Source organism: Syngnathus leptorhynchus, chromosome 5 (assembly GCF_054491065.1).
Source record: "Syngnathus leptorhynchus isolate UIUO chromosome 5, UIUO_Slep, whole genome shotgun sequence".
Taxonomy (NCBI): Eukaryota; Metazoa; Chordata; class Actinopteri; order Syngnathiformes; family Syngnathidae; genus Syngnathus; species Syngnathus leptorhynchus.
This window is the reverse complement of record NC_141199.1, coordinates 13,059,370-13,076,216: the sequence shown is the minus strand read 5'-3', so window position 1 is coordinate 13,076,216 and position 16,847 is coordinate 13,059,370. Positions and strand designations below refer to the sequence as shown.

General features: G+C 41.1%; 1 protein-coding gene across 8 annotated transcripts in view; it reads right to left on the bottom strand.

Moving 5' to 3' along the window:
* The window catches only part of LOC147057014 (receptor-type tyrosine-protein phosphatase delta-like), a 143,612-nt gene that overhangs the window by 34,701 nt on the left and 92,064 nt on the right, over positions 1-16,847 (bottom strand). For 6 of the 8 annotated variants that reach the window (XM_085911165.1, XM_085911169.1, XM_085911172.1 and 3 more), the window contains 4 exons: positions 8,379-8,524; positions 7,238-7,379; positions 2,251-2,439; positions 1,174-1,182 (listed from right to left, as the gene is read on the bottom strand). In XM_085911165.1, coding sequence (XP_085767291.1) covers positions 1,174-1,182; positions 2,251-2,439; positions 7,238-7,379; positions 8,379-8,524 — 486 coding nt within the window. The remainder of the gene's footprint in view (positions 1-1,173; positions 1,183-2,250; positions 2,440-7,237; positions 7,380-8,378; positions 8,525-16,847) is intronic. The other 2 variants (XM_085911168.1, XM_085911170.1) reach the window with 1 other exon arrangement.

Below are 16,847 nucleotides of genomic sequence, written 5' to 3'. Positions count from 1 at the left end.
TTCCAACCAAATTATTACAATTTGGAAAACTGACACACTCAAAAAAAGACAAGCAGAGCGAAGTCTGTGTCAGATAGGAAAGAGGCAATTGAGTTACTGTAATGAAAGCCCTGTTCCTATCAAGCATTGCTGCTTTTTAAGTATGGTATACTTGTTTGGTATCATATGGCTATATTACCAAGACTAAAAATCATGTCAATACCATAGAAACATAAACGGAGGTTTTATTATTATGTCTTAGTCGAAGCAATTACAAAAATTTGGTCGGTACCATTGGCTGTAAAACGTGCTAAAACTCAAGTCAGATCAGGTTTCACCAACCAGTCAATTGCGGAAAAATATTTTCAACAATTTTTCTATTGGGCTCTTTAAACAGGCAATTAAAAAGCAATGGCAGTTATAAAACAAATAAGAGCAGGAAGTAACTCTCCTTGACTCATTTAGAGGACGGAATTCTATGAAGTGGATGACAGCCCTGTACGTTTTTGAATACAAGTTAAAAAAAAGAACGTCAGAGTGAATTTTTTTTTTCTTTACCTGCTGAATTTGTCTTGCACTGGTAGAGAAAACCAGTACTAACAAGTTTAGCCATATACAAGTTACTGTACCGTTACTGTCTAGAACTCTGAAATGGAGTAGCCATTGATTTTCTTACAGTGGCTCCGTCCAAGGCCTACCTAACAGCCATCTAGAGTTGATGACTTATTGACTGGTAACTCTATAAGGTGGAGCGGAGGGGAAAGTAAGTAGGTGAGTGAATGACAGAGTGAGTGAGGGAAGGAATAATTAAATAAGTGAAGGAGTGGAAAAAGTAAATTGGCAAGTGTGAGGAGTGGGGTTTTACAATTCCCTGGGTGTGGAAAAGCTGCAGGTGCACAAGTGAACGTGAGACCAACTATATGTTTTGCCTACAGTGACTGATATGTAAAACGTAATTATGAATGCACATCAATGCTTCATTAAATGTATTCTGTGTTTTATTTGAATCCAAAACATCACAAGCGAGCATTTGTATGCTTCTCCTTGTCCAGTGTTAGTTCAGTACATGCCATGCGTTTTAATAACGCCGTAATGTTGTAAAGGTGAGCAGCAGTAGGAAGAGCAGCAACATTAGTGAAAGGTATAAAGAAGAGTGGACAGTGAGGGTGTGGACCTCGGGACAAAAGCACTTACCAAAGGACTCTGTGGTTAAAAAGATATAAAGAGAAAAGAAACAGCATAGACATGGCATTACAATCGGTCCATTGAGTACACACCTTGACAAACACTGGAACTCCCAACCCCCAAAAAGTCAAATCGAAAAGTATATTCTTTATCTATGACATGAAACATTACTGTATGCTTAATTAAGAATTATTAGAACGATAGCGGAAATTGAAATTCAAGATTTAGCTTAGCAATTATGTAACAATATTTTTTAATTTTGAAAAATAAAAAGGTAGGGGACTCAGAGCAAGGACTTTGGGTTGAGCCAGCTAGTTAAACAAGCAGGTATAGAAGCATAGAGGGTTTTTTTTTTTTTTTTTTAAATCCACAAAGAAGCAAAACGTTGGGGAGACAAGAGAGGGCTCTGTGTCCAGAGTTGATCTCTGGTAGTAAGTTGCAGGAAGGGACTGAAAAGACTCATTGGGACACACTACTGTGGCTATACCAAAAAAAAGAAAAATATGAGGCCATTATTATTATTTTGAGTTCCACAAATTGTCACAGTGATTACACTGATTTTCTAAGAAAAAAAAGGACAAAGAGTTATTTGATCAATTTGATTAGTCACAGCAGTGAGATTGCTTGGAAGAGGCAATTCCTTGAAAACACGCCACCATTACTAGGCTTTATATTTGGAAGTTTGTCAAAAGAATAAATTGTACTGACAGACTTTGGAGCTCCTTTAATCAAACAAAACTGTGCCGTAATGGCGACTTGTGCAGGAAGGCCTCAGAGTGTTTGGAGCAAAGCGGAGAACGTTGGGAGTTTTCACTTTAGACGTCCAAGAAGAATTTACAGGGATTGGCAACCATCCAAGGCAACTGATAACAGCAGCAGCGGCGGCGGCGGCAGCAGCAGAGAGGGACAGCAGAAGAACACGGCCAGAAACCACGGCAGGAAGTGTGTGAAACAGCAATCGGGGCAAGGTTCACAAAAGGCCAACGGAAAAATAAAAAGGATTGGGGAATATTGAAGCTCTTGAAGTGGAACTAAATGTGGGATTTAAGGAGGGGACGAGAGCTACGGCACTAAGTCGATGGTTACCTGAGCGCAGCTGCTTTATTCGTCCATTGTTATTGGATGTGTTGACTGGCAGGAAATCCTTGAACCAAGTAATTTCTGGGTCAGGGTTTCCGCTCGCCGCGCAGAGCATGGTCGCGGTCCGCGAACGTTCTACCACTTTCAGCTGGGGACCCATATCTATTGTGGGGAACCCCGAAGGCAGCTGGTCCTCTGCAAGAATCAGAAACAAATGTCAAAAAATGAGGGGCAAAGTGGTTTTACCTGTTCATGCAAGCCCGCAGAGCGTCCACGTGTGTTAGGATTAAAAAGCATTGCATCACATGAAGGATAAAGCAGGATCAAATGTGGATGGGGATATTATGGCTTCGAGTTTCATATGTAGCCTTGTGTGGAGGATTGTCCTCATATCTTTCTCTTAAATTTACTACAGGTCAATAAGGTATTCCCTTAATTACCAGTATTCACATGCTTTGTAATTCACACTAGTGGACTGTAGAGTAGCATTGGGAGTGCTCAGGAGGGTAAGTTACACCTGCGAAAAAAAAATGGGGGGCACCAAAATTGGGCAATTTTGTTTGATATACACATAAGAGGAGAACTGTTTGCTAGATGGTCAACTGCAATGGCGAATTGTTTTGTACAACTCAATTATTTCATGATGTTGTAGCATAGAATGATTACAGTACATTTGTAACATAATGAAAAAATAAAATAATAATACAATTTTGACAGTTTTTCAAAATGAATATTCAATGTAGTATTGTTGAAGGTTTCATCGCAAGGTAACATGCTAAATAGCTCTGATCGGGGACATTCAATCGAGCCTCAGGCACACCACATTATGCACAGCTAAGACTTTCAAAAGAATAAGCAGTTTTTCCATGCTCTCTTGGGTATGTTGCTGTTCCAGTTATCCAAGTTCAATTTTTTTTTAACCCAAATTCAAAATGTCAAACCATCCCATCAATTAATGCATCAACTATTTCATTTGTTTGCCTTTGGATTTTTTTAATGGAGTATCAGGTAGAATTCCATTTTGAGTCAAATCTTATATATTAACTATGTATCGACATAATATATCAACATTATGTATTAATATATGTATTGTATGTGGGAAACGTAATTTCGATCTCCTTGTGTGCCTTAACAGGTGAAGAAATTGACAATAAAGCGGACTTTGACTTTGACTTTTTGACTTTGACTTAAATATATTAAGATATATTAAATAATATCTTAACTTGAAGTTAAGTGACTCTCAATGGCCATCATTTGTTTGAGTGGACATTCTCCAGTTGTTTATTATTCCATAACAAAATAAAATAATAAAAATAATCAGGTTTAAAAAAATAAAGGCAGCTCAAATGAAAGTATCTGCAAAAGAAAAAAACAACTTTTTGGTGCACGTTAACATCTCAAAGACTTACACAAAATTTGAATGTGATCCAAATAAAACCTGTGTTCTATGCAAATAAAGCGTATCTAATATATCCCCTGGTGGGTGACAATAAACAAACAGGCTGATGAGTCACCCATGACCAAACCACACAAGCCAACAGACGTGTGTTTGATCTTAAAGGTATTCTAACTTTTAGCCCCCTACTCCCCTTCTCAAAAGAAAAAATAATCCAGTATCCCTTGTGATCCCTTTCAACCACACTAAGGCTCATTACCGGGAAATCCTAGCACTGAACCTCACCAAGGAGATGCTAATTTTGGTAGTAACCCATCCAACTGTAGCCAGCGGGTCGTGAGACGGTGGCTTTGAAAGCGCACATGCGTGTGGCCTTTTAAAAGCTCCCATTTCAATCAATCATAACACCGACAAATGGAAACATGGGCATTATAAACCAAAGTGAACAAGATGAGGTGTACGGGTGATGGCAAGCACGTGTGACTGGGGTGAATGGATATACTATAAAACAGCTGCATTTGCAAAAAAAAAAAAAAAAAGTGAAGGAGAATAGTGAAACAAAGGAAGGAAAACGGGCCAAAAAAAAAAAGAGACCGACATAAAGAGAGAGGGAGCACAAGGGAGAGAAGGCGGCATAACAATCGTGATTCTCCTCGCTTTCATTATGCAAACACTTACTTCAAAGAAAGCCCCTCATCTGCAGCTATAATACATTCTATTTCATCTACCTGGGGTGGGACACGGTGCTCAACGCTGAGGACGCGTGCTTTAAAAAAAAAATCTGCTCCCTGTCACAATCATGCGTTGGTGCAGATGGCCTGAGGTGTTTGAACGTGGATAAAAACGTTCCTTTAAATGTCAACAGGTGTAACATTATAAAGCGATTTTCAATGTGACTATTTGACCTCATTTTGAATACAGAAATGTCATGCTTTGAAAAGATACTATAGTTTTACGCAACAATGGTGAAGTGGCAGTGGAAATTCCTGTCCTTCTGGCGACATCCAATTTGTAACATCAAATCCTGGAATAATGATTGGACGCTCTGGGTCATCATCTTTATCGGGTGGAGCTAAAGCGAGCGCTGTCCGCTAATTGGTTGACAACGACGTGTCACATGTTTTGACATTTTATTGATTTATAGTCACATCCAGGAGCTCCTAGCCACCCAATAAGCAAATGTTTTGTCCCGAGATGAAAAACAGTGTCCCCTCGTAACAGTTATTTTTGTTTTGCTTGGGAAAAAAAAAATGTCCTACACAAGGAAAAGCAAGGACATGTATCACACAAGCTATTTGTCATCCATCATCGGGACAAGCGTAAAGTGACACCAAAGTCTTTTCAGGCTAACGCTGCTGCTCGTTGAGATCAGAGCGGACGAGTAACCTAACGCTGCCGTGTTGACGGAGCCTCCCACTGTTTCATTTGGATGTGCTCTCATTCGAGTGTTTCCACTGAGCTTAGTCCAGATAATTTCACAGCTCATAAGCAAAGCCAGTCTCACAGTCATGGGAACTGCTTCGCAAACTGCTGCATCTGCTTTATAGGAGATCCAAAATGAAATGTGCACACATTTGCTCGCTACATTTGTCAACTATAAAAATGAAAAACCGCCAGAGTAGGAACAAAAGTATCAGAAGGGCCCAAGTGTAATATGTTCTCCTGACTGTGTTGACCATTCATGACACCCTAAACGCCATGTGGGTGGCTTGATGCAATAAAATAAAAGCCTGATTATCAAATTTCATCTCAATAAGTTTGACAATACTTCATGATGTTGAATTTGTCTTTGACATTTTAGCACGCCCACGGGATTGAAAGATTTTAGGAGGGACTGTTGAATTTACAATATACGGTACAAAGGTCATTTCAATATATTTGACTTGTCAAGTTACACGTGGCAAGTTGAAATATTTTACTACCGGATCGCTGACAATGTTGAGTAGAAATTGGAGTCTTCCAATCTTGTCATTAATTGGATTAGAACATATTTCAGAGTTTGATTGTGAATAGAAATCTTGACTCATGTAATAAATGCCAACATTATTTGGCAGGTGTGTATTTTGAGCACAAGCTTCATTTGACTGTACTGTATTAAAAAGCCCTTTTTTTTTGTTTAGTTTTAATTTTCTGGGTGTGTCGCTAGGTGACGATGGAAGAGTGGTTAAAACATTCTGAAGCTCATTTTGAAGCTGTTCTATCAGTTATTTATTAATGATAAATGAATGATGAATGCGTGAATGAATGAATGAATATAACGGGCCCGGATTTGACTCATCAATTTAGGTTTTTTGTTTTATTGATTTATTATTTTAACGGTCTTTCTTTTCATACGTCAGATTTTCACTTTATGTACAGCACTTTGCATGAGGCCATAGTTGTTTTTAAAGTACTCTATAAATACGTTTCAGTTGGATTTCAGCAAACAAAAATAAATACATTTTTCAATTTTGAACACTTCCTTTTGGATTACATGTAGACTAGTAACATGTAGACTTTATAAATCAATAAATACTCTACAAGGGCATCCCACTGCTCTCCATTATTATTTCAGCCTTTGCCAATCACAGCCATTACGGAAGGCCAAGATTTCTGGACTGGACTGGTGTTAATCCTCAATAATTAAGCCGGCTGACTTTAGCATTACCACCCTCCTGTCAGACACTCCGTCGCTGGACATAGGGTGGGGTCACATGACTGACACATCTGTGCCTCTGTGTGTGTCGGGGCTGACGTTTTGGGCTATTAACAGTTCCCACGTGGCTTCTCCCAAAACAACAACAACAAAATAACTAACATGAAGTATAACCATCTTTGACCGAGGATAATCATTTGCGCTTGTGGCTGTGCGCATACGTGATTGAGCAGTTACTGTGCAGAAAAAGAGGGGACGCGCTCCCTTGATGGGAAACGTGACGCAGATGTGCATGCGTCAGTGATGGCACATTCACATAACACAGAAGATGCAAAGAGCCATCTGACGTGAATAATTTAGATGTTGTGTGGAAGAGCATGTGGAGCGAGAGATCAGAGAAAAGAAAGGTAAAACCCGTTCAGATTAAAAAAAAAATAACATACGTAGACTGTGTGTATAGTACTTGAGGAAGAAAGGCGAGAGATGAGAGGATAGAAACAATAGGGCCGCTCGTCCTTTCCCCCCCCATAAGCGCGGACTATAAAGGCAGCCGGTGTGATTATCCACACTTGAGCGGCTTCACTCGCTAAGACACTCTTGAGCTTCCGACTACCGGTGCATAATGTTCTCCTAATGGACTCCACTAACACTAACATCACCATCTGCATTAATGGACTGCTGCTAACACTAACAAAAGCACCGAGTGCAGCCTTTACACACTTATTGACTTCTAAAGAGACCCTCTCTTCCGAGCTCTCAGCTTTGTCAGCATTAATATTTCTAATTTACAATCTATGAGTACAAGAATAGAAATGAAATGTATAACTCGCTCTAGTCTGAAGTCTAAGTAAGGTCCAGGCGCGGGATGTGGGTTACGTTGGAAGAAATAAAAGCCTTTGGATTTTGAATGTTGTGTTTGGCAAATGGAGGCGAACTCAGCTGGTTTGTGTGATGGCACTGACCTCTTAGCACACTTAGCCGGGTGGAGGCTGTGAGCTCTCCTGCCGAGTTAGAGGCGTGGCATTCGTAAATAGCCTCATCTCTGGGGGTCCGGAGAGGCTGGATTCTCAGGACTGAACCAGACCCGTCGTCAAATTCAATCACCTGCGTAAAAGATAACAGACAGATATATGCCGTTGAATAAATGAAGCGTTTCGACCAGCCTGGAAATACATTTTGCATTTCTCGAGCCCCAAGATTTGATGGTGACAGCTCGTTTACACCAACCAACTTTGGCCCGAGCGTAATGACTAAAGAAGTTCAAAAATCTCCAATGTCATTTTCCTATAATGTGTACGGGATTTATAATACCTTTTGGTGGACTGTACTTGGATTAAAATACTCTTGAATATGATTAGTGCATGCTATGTGAGAGATCAGGATTTTGAATTCTCAGAAAGCTTTCGCTGACTGTAATCCAATAAATCAAACATCCCCGCAGTCACTTCCAATGAACAGGACAAGCTCAACAATATAGGCTCGGGTTCTGTATTCCCGATTAAAAAAGAAAACATCTCTGTCTTTCAATCACAACCAAGTTGACAGAAGGGAGGTAAATAGACTTATCTTGCTTCGAAAGCGCCTTGACCTCTGAGTGACACTGAGAGGCGGATTCGGCATGTCCTTCTGAGCTTGACTTGTAAGGGAAGCTAAGGTTAAAGCCTATGGGGAAACTAATAATCATTTCTGAATCCCACATACTGTAAACCAAAGTGAAAGAGTATGACAGTGTTCTTTAAAAAATAAAAATTGAATATCAGACCAGTATAAGACAGGTTTTTTTTTTCAACAGCTTTCATACAGTATTAATGGATCTCATAAATTGTGCAGGAGTCACTCAGGACGTTCTGTATATTAAACTCTATGGGTCATTGTGAAACTAAATTTCTTTGAAAAAGCTAAAAGTTTCAATGAACTGCCAAGTCCAGCTTCTGTTTCAGTCAAATCAAAAAGGATTTATCACCCATCTCCATTTTATTCCAAAGCAAACAAAATTACTTTTCTGATTCATGAAAAAAAAAAAAATAGAGCATTTTGAGCAATATTGCTCTCGTTGGATGAAATACAAAGAAAAGGTCAATACTTAGGGCCTTGGGCTCATACCTCAAATCTCTGATTGCTGACTTTTTTGCCTTTCTTGTTCCACACAATCTTGGGCTGCGGCTCGCCGGCGGCCTGGCACACGAACGATGCCACGCCGCCTTGGACTCCTGTCTGGTCTTCTGGGGTTCGGGTGAACCGTGGAGGGGCTGTGTGAAAAGAAACATGAAAAAGTCAACACGTGTGTGATCTAACGAGGGCAGTTTTGATTTATCCAACTCGGTATGCATTACCACGCCGAGCGTATTTACACATAGCTGCATCCTTTAGTGGATTATTGTATTTTTAAAATGCACTCAGGCACCAAATATACCGACATACTACTGATGTACTGCAATAATCTTTCATTTGCGCATCTGCAGCACTTACTGAACGACTGCGCTAATAAAAAGAGGGATGAAGGCCATTTAAATCGGCACATGCGATGATTCAGTCAGTCCCGCTTCTTCAAATGTCATAAAAATTGTTGGAAATTGTCAATGTTTTAAGAGTGTCAACTGATTCCGGCAGTTCCCCTACGACCGCTAACGAAAGCTGTGCGCGTGTGGCCCGTTTCTGCAAGTGTCTTATTTATTTTTCTGCGTTGACGTGCCACTGTGTTCCGCCATGTTCTTCTCTTTGCCACTGCACCACCAAAGAAGCTTAATATTTCTGTGCCATAAAGGATTTATGAAGACTTACTTCTGACATGACCACTAAAGCCTCCTCATTCGAGGGACGCCAACAATATCATAACCACTGCCTTGGCGGGATTGTGACATCACGACATCAGAAAGATTCGGCACGTCAGTCACGGCACGTCATCGGCCGCTCGCCTAATGGCATTCCCGCCAAACCAGAAAATCCCTACTTAAGGGCTTAGTGCCAACCACCCTGACAAAGGGAGAGGAATTGCTTTTTGCTGTTTCAAAAGGAAGGAGGCAGAGTGGCTAAGCTTCGCAGGGAGTGTTGGAAGCATGGGGGGGGACAGAATGGGAGAATGGCTGAGATAAAGGGAGAGATGAGCGAGACAGATGGAGAGGAGAGTCAAGGCGGAGAGCGTCTGGCTACTCCAAGTGGCAAACCAGACGAGGGAGGGAGAAAATGTCGACTGCTCAGTCACCTGCTTCATACTGAACTTGCAGCCAGTTGCTGCTTACAGCTAGCAAGACGAAGATGCAAACTGGAGCATTTTTTACTTCAGAATTCGCACATGCTCAAATTTTGTTCATAACTTTTTCCCATAAAGTGAGATGGAACACTATGGGCTTGATTTGCCGGAATAAAAGCATACTTGATTGCTCACGCCTACCAAACATGCAACATTGCTGCAAAGTTCATGCATATGAATCTTGGCTTAAGCATAAACATTTTTATTTATCAAACCTGAGATGGTTTGTGCTTGATGATTTTGGAAAGTGGATTAGTCCAAAATTACGATTTTTTAAAATTTAATCTGTCATACAAATTTAGTTTTCATCTTTTACTACATCTATTTTGAGAAGCATCAGGGCAAAACAAATACACGGTATGGTTATAGATTTTAGTGTTGCCGAAAGCCTTTTTTTTGGGGGGCATTCGGAAACCGTTGCACACAGACTTAATGTGGTTGCTGTAATACTGGTGCAGTTCCTAGCAACACATGCCTCTTTTTTCCCAGTATGATATCATTCTCAAAGATTTCTCTGTCATTATACACCATTAAGCCACCACGCGGGGTTTTAAGAAACTGCCCAATCCATCTCTAATTCAAAATTTACAGACTCATTTCAAACAACAGATTGACTCAGTAGGGCAAAAACAACAAAAAAAAATGGTTAGCTGCAGCCCCAAGCAGCGTAGCCAGCTTTGAAACTGTGCATTAATTTCCCGGGACGCATGAGCCAGTGAGCAAATGTGCACGCTCCCATCTGAGAGGTACCGAACGAGGGAGAAGCGAAAGGATGAGGAGCGGTAGAGTCGCCCTCTTAATCCTTTTGCTAATCTCTCCCCCACAAAACAAATGAAAAGTGTAAAGCCAGTCGAGGCAGACTAAAAAGAACGGCAGATCTTTCACTTCATTTTTTTTTTTTTTCATCCCTCATCCCACTTGCCTTCATTCAAATACTCAAGCTCATGTGATTGTTTGAGTCTCTCCTCCCCTCAAAGGTTGCTTTTCCAAGAGTGTGCACTCGATTCTTCGTCCGCCCTATCATTTCTTCCCTGCTCTCCAGCTGCTACCTCTTTCATCCTCCTCCTCGTTACTCTTTCTTCATCTCCTCCCTCCATCTCTGGGGTGTTATGTAAGTCCTCCTGTCACACTGACTGACTTAATGAGGGGAGGGGGTGTGCAACCGTATGCTCTTCTCTTGTCTCAATTCAGCCTTCCAATTTCACTTCCCTCCACCCCACTCTTTGTTTACCATCGTCTTCATTTCACATCACTTATCGTCTTTTTTCTCCCATTCTGTAAGCCATCGCGTCTCAAGCCGAGCGATGGAATTTACCGTGTACGTATTTCAACCATGTCAAATGAGTGGTTGGCATGACAAGCCAAAACTTGAAAGAGGAAGTTCGAGGTTTCGCAGTGATAATCTATCTCTTCGGTTTGACCCAAGATGGAAATGAGGGGGAAATTACTGAGTGGTACCGCAGCAAGAGATTTAGATGGAATTAGACGGTGCCAATCTTCCCCTCTCCGTGTGTGTGTGTGCGCATGTGTGTATTTTTGTATGTGCTCAATGTTCTGCTGGAGGCAGGATGGCCTACATAAAGGTCGGCATATAGTGGGATCTGGTCTACACAGCAGATGGCAGGGATTACAGAGTCAGCTCCTGACACTAGACAACTTTTTTAACTTAGAATGTGTGTAAACCTTGATTCCAAGGTAGAAACTTCTCATTTGATACTACTACTGAATTTAGGGCCAAATACAAATACTATAATTTTTTTAGAATGCTTTTTCGCTTTAAAAATGATCCAAAACTGTCCGCCTCATTTGCTGGATTTCTTACGTTACCCAACAGACATCTGACAAGTCATCATGTCTTCATTTGCTCTTTTCTTGTAAGTAGCTAAAAAAAAACAGCCACTGCATTACAGCCGAGTACAATGTGATATGGCTGTGTCTTCCTTATAGCTGTTTTTCTGTTTTCTAATTCAGTAAACTGTGACAAATGTAACATTTGGATAAACTCTCCGTGAGATAACCTGCACACTGCGCGGGGACGATAAAGGTTCCGCAGTGTAGCGCTTCCAAAAAGACCAAGAACAAGATTAATTTAAGCTAAGGGCAATGTGTACAAAGATAATGTAGCTGAAAAATACTTTCTTATCCCAAAGGGCCACGGCTTGAGAGTTGCAGATAGAAGCATAAAACCTGCATGGTGTGTGTGATATACAAGAACATGAAGATAAAGGTAAGTGAAAATAGGCAGAAAGGCGGGAGCTTCCAATGGAAATATTCACGTCGCAGTATTTGGTAGACGAGGCAGGCCATTCGGGAGTTTGCCCAGGGTACTTAGTGGTTCCTGGTAGGGTTCTATTGGGGTTATTCCTTCTGGATGCCTCCCTGGTGAGGTGTTCCGGCCATGTCCACCGAGCAGAAAATGAAAACATGTCGCACTATTTGTTGTGGCTGCCCCAGTGTCCTCTCTGCAGAATTGGACAAGGTGGCCAGGCATCCTGGGAATCCCTTATTAGACTGCTTCGCCCTCGACCCAGACATGGATAAGAAGAGGAACATAGATCATCTGACAGATGGGTGAAGAACTTTGATAGATGAAGGGCCAGACATGCCACTTTGTAATTAGAATTCTAGCCGACCCCTACTGACTTAGGACAAGAAGGCAGACTGGTCTGATTGGCGGTCATGTACGGGTGGAGGGGGGGTGAACACCGTATTAGGAGTAAATAAATCTCAGGCCAGATGCACAAGTGTCTCTACCAAGGAACTGCCAATCAATGCATTATTCTAAAATCTAAGAATACTCGCCCCCTGTTTTAATATTCCCCCCCTAGAAAAAACCCCAGCAGGTACATCTTTACGAAAACTCTTTGCTTCTGAGCTTTGTGTTTCCTTGTCCGAGTCATTTTGCAGATCTGGCTCAAAAAGGTTAGAGAGTCCTATCCAAACAAATCAGATCAATGGCCCCAGTAGCGTAAGATCGACCCAAGCTGCCTGATCCGGTTTGTAACAAAGCTACAAATTGAACATTAGAACTTTCCACTTTGGAGAATATAGTCAAGCATTTAATTCTCATGCATTATATGAAGGAGCCGCAGTGTCGAAACATTATCCTGAATGTGTGCTAGTTGTTACTGCTTATAGGTGGAATACTGGATCATCCCGCAGAGGACGAGGGGGGGATAATTGGTTATTGAACTTCCTGATCAGGTCGATACCAGGCACATCCTCATGCTTGGACAAGATCCTTGTTTCCCTTTTAAGAGGAAGTTAAATAGCATTTGGGACTTGTTATGCCTCTGTGATGGATGTTATGATTCCATCTGAAAAGTCTGCTTTAGATGCAAGTGCAACTTGCCAAGCATCTGTGCCTTCGCCCCACGTTTGTACGTGTGTGTTCTCGTCGATCGTTAAGCATGTAATGAGTCATTTAGAAGCCTTGCCAGGGAAGATCCCGCTGCACTGGGCTGCATGTGGTGGTGGGCGGTTAGCGGATGACTCCGCAAATGAGAAGTGAGTCAGGCTTGTCAGACAAGTTGAGGAATGAGGCCAAATGTGGAGCTGGAGCCATGGCCATGATAGTGGGCCTCAAGAGTGGGCGGGAGGCTAGCCAGAAGCATAACATATTAACATCAAGCCGACACATTAAGAGCAAATTATCAGCGGCTTGCATTCGTCCTAGAAATGAAATTGGATGGCTAAAGCCATTAAACAGGGAGAGACAAATATTGTCCCCGAGCAGTGGTAAATGCACTGAAAAACATTTGTCAAAACATCCCATTTAGGCAGTGAATATGAATTTGTATACAAGTAACTGCTAGGAAATTTGCTAGAATTTTTGGTACATTTTAAATGAAAGATATTGTTGGACTGTGAATTTTGCTGTGTCTCAAAATAATGCAGAATACTTTTGAACACGATTAACTTCAAATGTATTTGCTTGTTTGCACGCATGTTTGTACAACTTCCAGTTGACGTAGCAATAATCACATTAACAATGGTATAAATAACACAACCCCGCTACTGCTGGTAGTAATGTCCATGTACTAATTAGCATGCCGCTGTAACTGCCCCTGGGTCTGGCTATTGCCAAATTAATCAGGGTTAATTTGTTAGAAACTAAAGGGGAGGAATTAATCAAATGGGGTTTTCTTTTCCACTACATAGGTCATTAGAAGCACATGGGCTGGCCTGCTGGGTACACAACTTTATTGGGTCACTGGTGGCTTCCCATAAAGAAGAACAGAGGAGTTTGTGGTCAGAGCGCATTACTCACACACAGGCCCCCCGACTAAGCTAAGCTAACGCTTAGCGGGGCTCTGCACAGAAAGGTGCACCTGCTAAGATAACCGTGAGCTAGCATCAGTCAGTTCCCGTTACTCATGGTTGGATGCGTGCCTATGCTCGCTGCAAGCAGACACAGCAACTTTGCTCAAACATGTTTTAAATATTTATGCTCAAGTTCTCAACATGGACTGTTCTGTCCAGGCTGTCGGTTTTACCCTCGGGGCCATCTACTAAAAACAGACAAACAAAATAAATGCTAAATGAGTTCAGAAATTCTTATCAAGATAGACAATTATGGCAAACTGTTGTCCATTATGTTACAAATAGAAGTGAAATAGGATTAGGGTTAAGGTCCAAAGTAGCAATAGGACATTCACACTATGATACAAAACAACATTTTGCTTATCATTAATTAAAAAGAAGATTTTGGAAACTTAGTTTGGTATATTTATTGCGTTGTCTGTATTGTCTGTATCAGAAATGTGCAATACACCTCAATCACAGAAAGATAGCTCAAACATGGGCATTCATCTAATCCCCGAGGGCAGGACCCTGTGATCTGTGTGACCCCGATGGTCTTTATCTATCAGCCAAGAGGACGCTTGCATGTAACAAGATACTTATTGCAATCTAATCTTGTGTCTACTGGAAAGGCTACACGTGTTCATGTATGGAATACTCCAAACATACTCACTGGAACTCAATCATATGTCATTAAAAACGACAAGAGAGAGCATTGACATGCCGATGCATTTGGTTATCAGCGGTAGTATATTCTATATGTACACTTATTGGCTTTTTAAATATTTAAAAATGTACTTAAAACATGAACTATACAATGATATGACAGTTTATTTGGGACTCCTATATGATCTTTTTTTTGCCTCAAAATGGAGCCACATAATTGTTGCGTAGTCCAAAAAAACACGTTTTCTAAATCAGACCACTGAACAAAGTGCTTTAGGGATAAGAGCGTCACAAACTCACAGGCCACCTCAGAAGGCTCCTGTCAAAGTGGCTATTATTTGCTGTTTCACTCGAGGGCTCCTCAGCTTTGGCAGGTAATGGTTCAGTCACTGTGGACAACTGACCCCGAAACCTTGCAGCTCCCGGTCAGCCATCGCGTCATAGTCTACTGGTTGTCTGCTTGAATGTTGACAGCTCAATCTGCCACTATGAGTGCAAAACTGTATTTTGGTATTGGTATGGTTGTTGTAGAAAACATAGAGCAAATTATATAAAATGTAGTTATATTTATATATCATACAAATAATGTAAAAACTGATAGTTTGGGGATACGAAAGTGGCTGGCTTAAGTTCTGATGTGATCAAACATAAAAAGTCTGTGGTATGTTTACTTGTGCAGCTGGCATTCAATTTTTGACTCTACAAATTTGTTTCCACTTTTAGCCTTTGGAGTCTACTTGCAATGGGGCCAAAATAACTCGGCAATATATACTTGAAAGGGAACATTTTTAGTTTTGTTTTTTTTCTGTCATAGTTCCAGCCTACAGTGGCACAACAGGTTGTTTGTGACACAAAATAGGGTCAGAAGAAATAACAATGTGTGTCCATTGTATCCTGAATGACAGACGGAGAGATGGCGTTTCGTACAAAGGGCATATCGCCACGTACATGGTGCAGTGGCCTAGTTTGCCACGGGATCAGGGCATTACTCTTAATCCACCAGATAGATGACATTTGCATACATGCGCCGGCAAATACACTGAGAAATCCAAAATGTGTGTGGGGGGGAAGTGAAAAAGGCAAAGTAAAATGACTAAATATGTAAAGAGGGGTTGGATGGGGCGGGGACAAAAGTATAGCTGCATTCCAACATGCAATTGGTGCACACATATGGTGCAGTGTCATGCAATGTTTCCACGGGATGCACTTCCATCTGATTGCATCTTAATACCCTTAGCCCAAGAGAATGTACGAATGTGGATCGTGTACCAAGAATTTGACGGCGCTCGCAAAGGTGAGCAAAAGATTAAGATCCTACACATCTTGTATTTACATTACATTTTGTCACCGAGCGTTTAACATTTCCAAAACTTGTCAACAACACAAGCATTCCAGTAATGACAGTCTATGCCTCAACTCTCAAGCCAGCCTCAGAGCCTCCGCTGTTGATATTAAAGGAGGCATTACACGTCACACACAGTGAGATTAAAGAGATGAGAGAAAGCCCCAAGTCTCTGCTCTTCCTATCTCAGCACATTATGAGGATGTGACAAGAAGCCAGTATGGAGCAGTGAAGAAAGTCAAGGCGAATTTGAGGGAAAGAAAAGGAGACTAAGTACAAATGCTTCTCCTCGAGCCCTCACGAAAGAAGTCTAGGACCATCATCGTTTTGATGGATGATTGGACCGTTACAGGCCGACCTGGCAATTTACACATGGGACTAAAAGGGCAGACGGCTGAGAGGAAAACAAGACATCTTGTTGATGGGTGTGCTTTTACTGTGCTCCGCCTAACCGTGCAATCCTAACACTGGCGACGTTTACATGGAGAAAATTTCTTTAATCCGATCAGAGTTCGGATTAAAATTATGATCGGATGCACTGTTTTCACGGACACAAAAAAATTCAAATCATTTTGACACTTTTAATGGCGATAAACTAAATGGCATACAATAAATACTTATTTGTGATTCATTATTGATTTCAGATAGTGAAATGGAATTGCACCATACGTATTTTATACATTGAACACACCGATTTCCGACATGAAATAAAAACAACCAAATTGGAATTAGCACAAATTTAAAACTAAACTGTTAACAAACCACAACATGCGTGTACTTAGCTGTCATTATTATCCCGTGGTTTATTTACACAAACAGAAGCTGTAGACACAATTATTCCTGATGTCAAAAATAATTCCCAGGTGTTCACTCATCCATTTTTCTCTTCCCAAACTGTCTCCTCATCATCCATCTTTGTCCTTCTATTTTTATTACATCTTTTAAGAGTCACTCACTTGGTCATGGCAATTTTTCATCCGCGGTCTCAACCCAAATCAGTCAATCTGTCTCT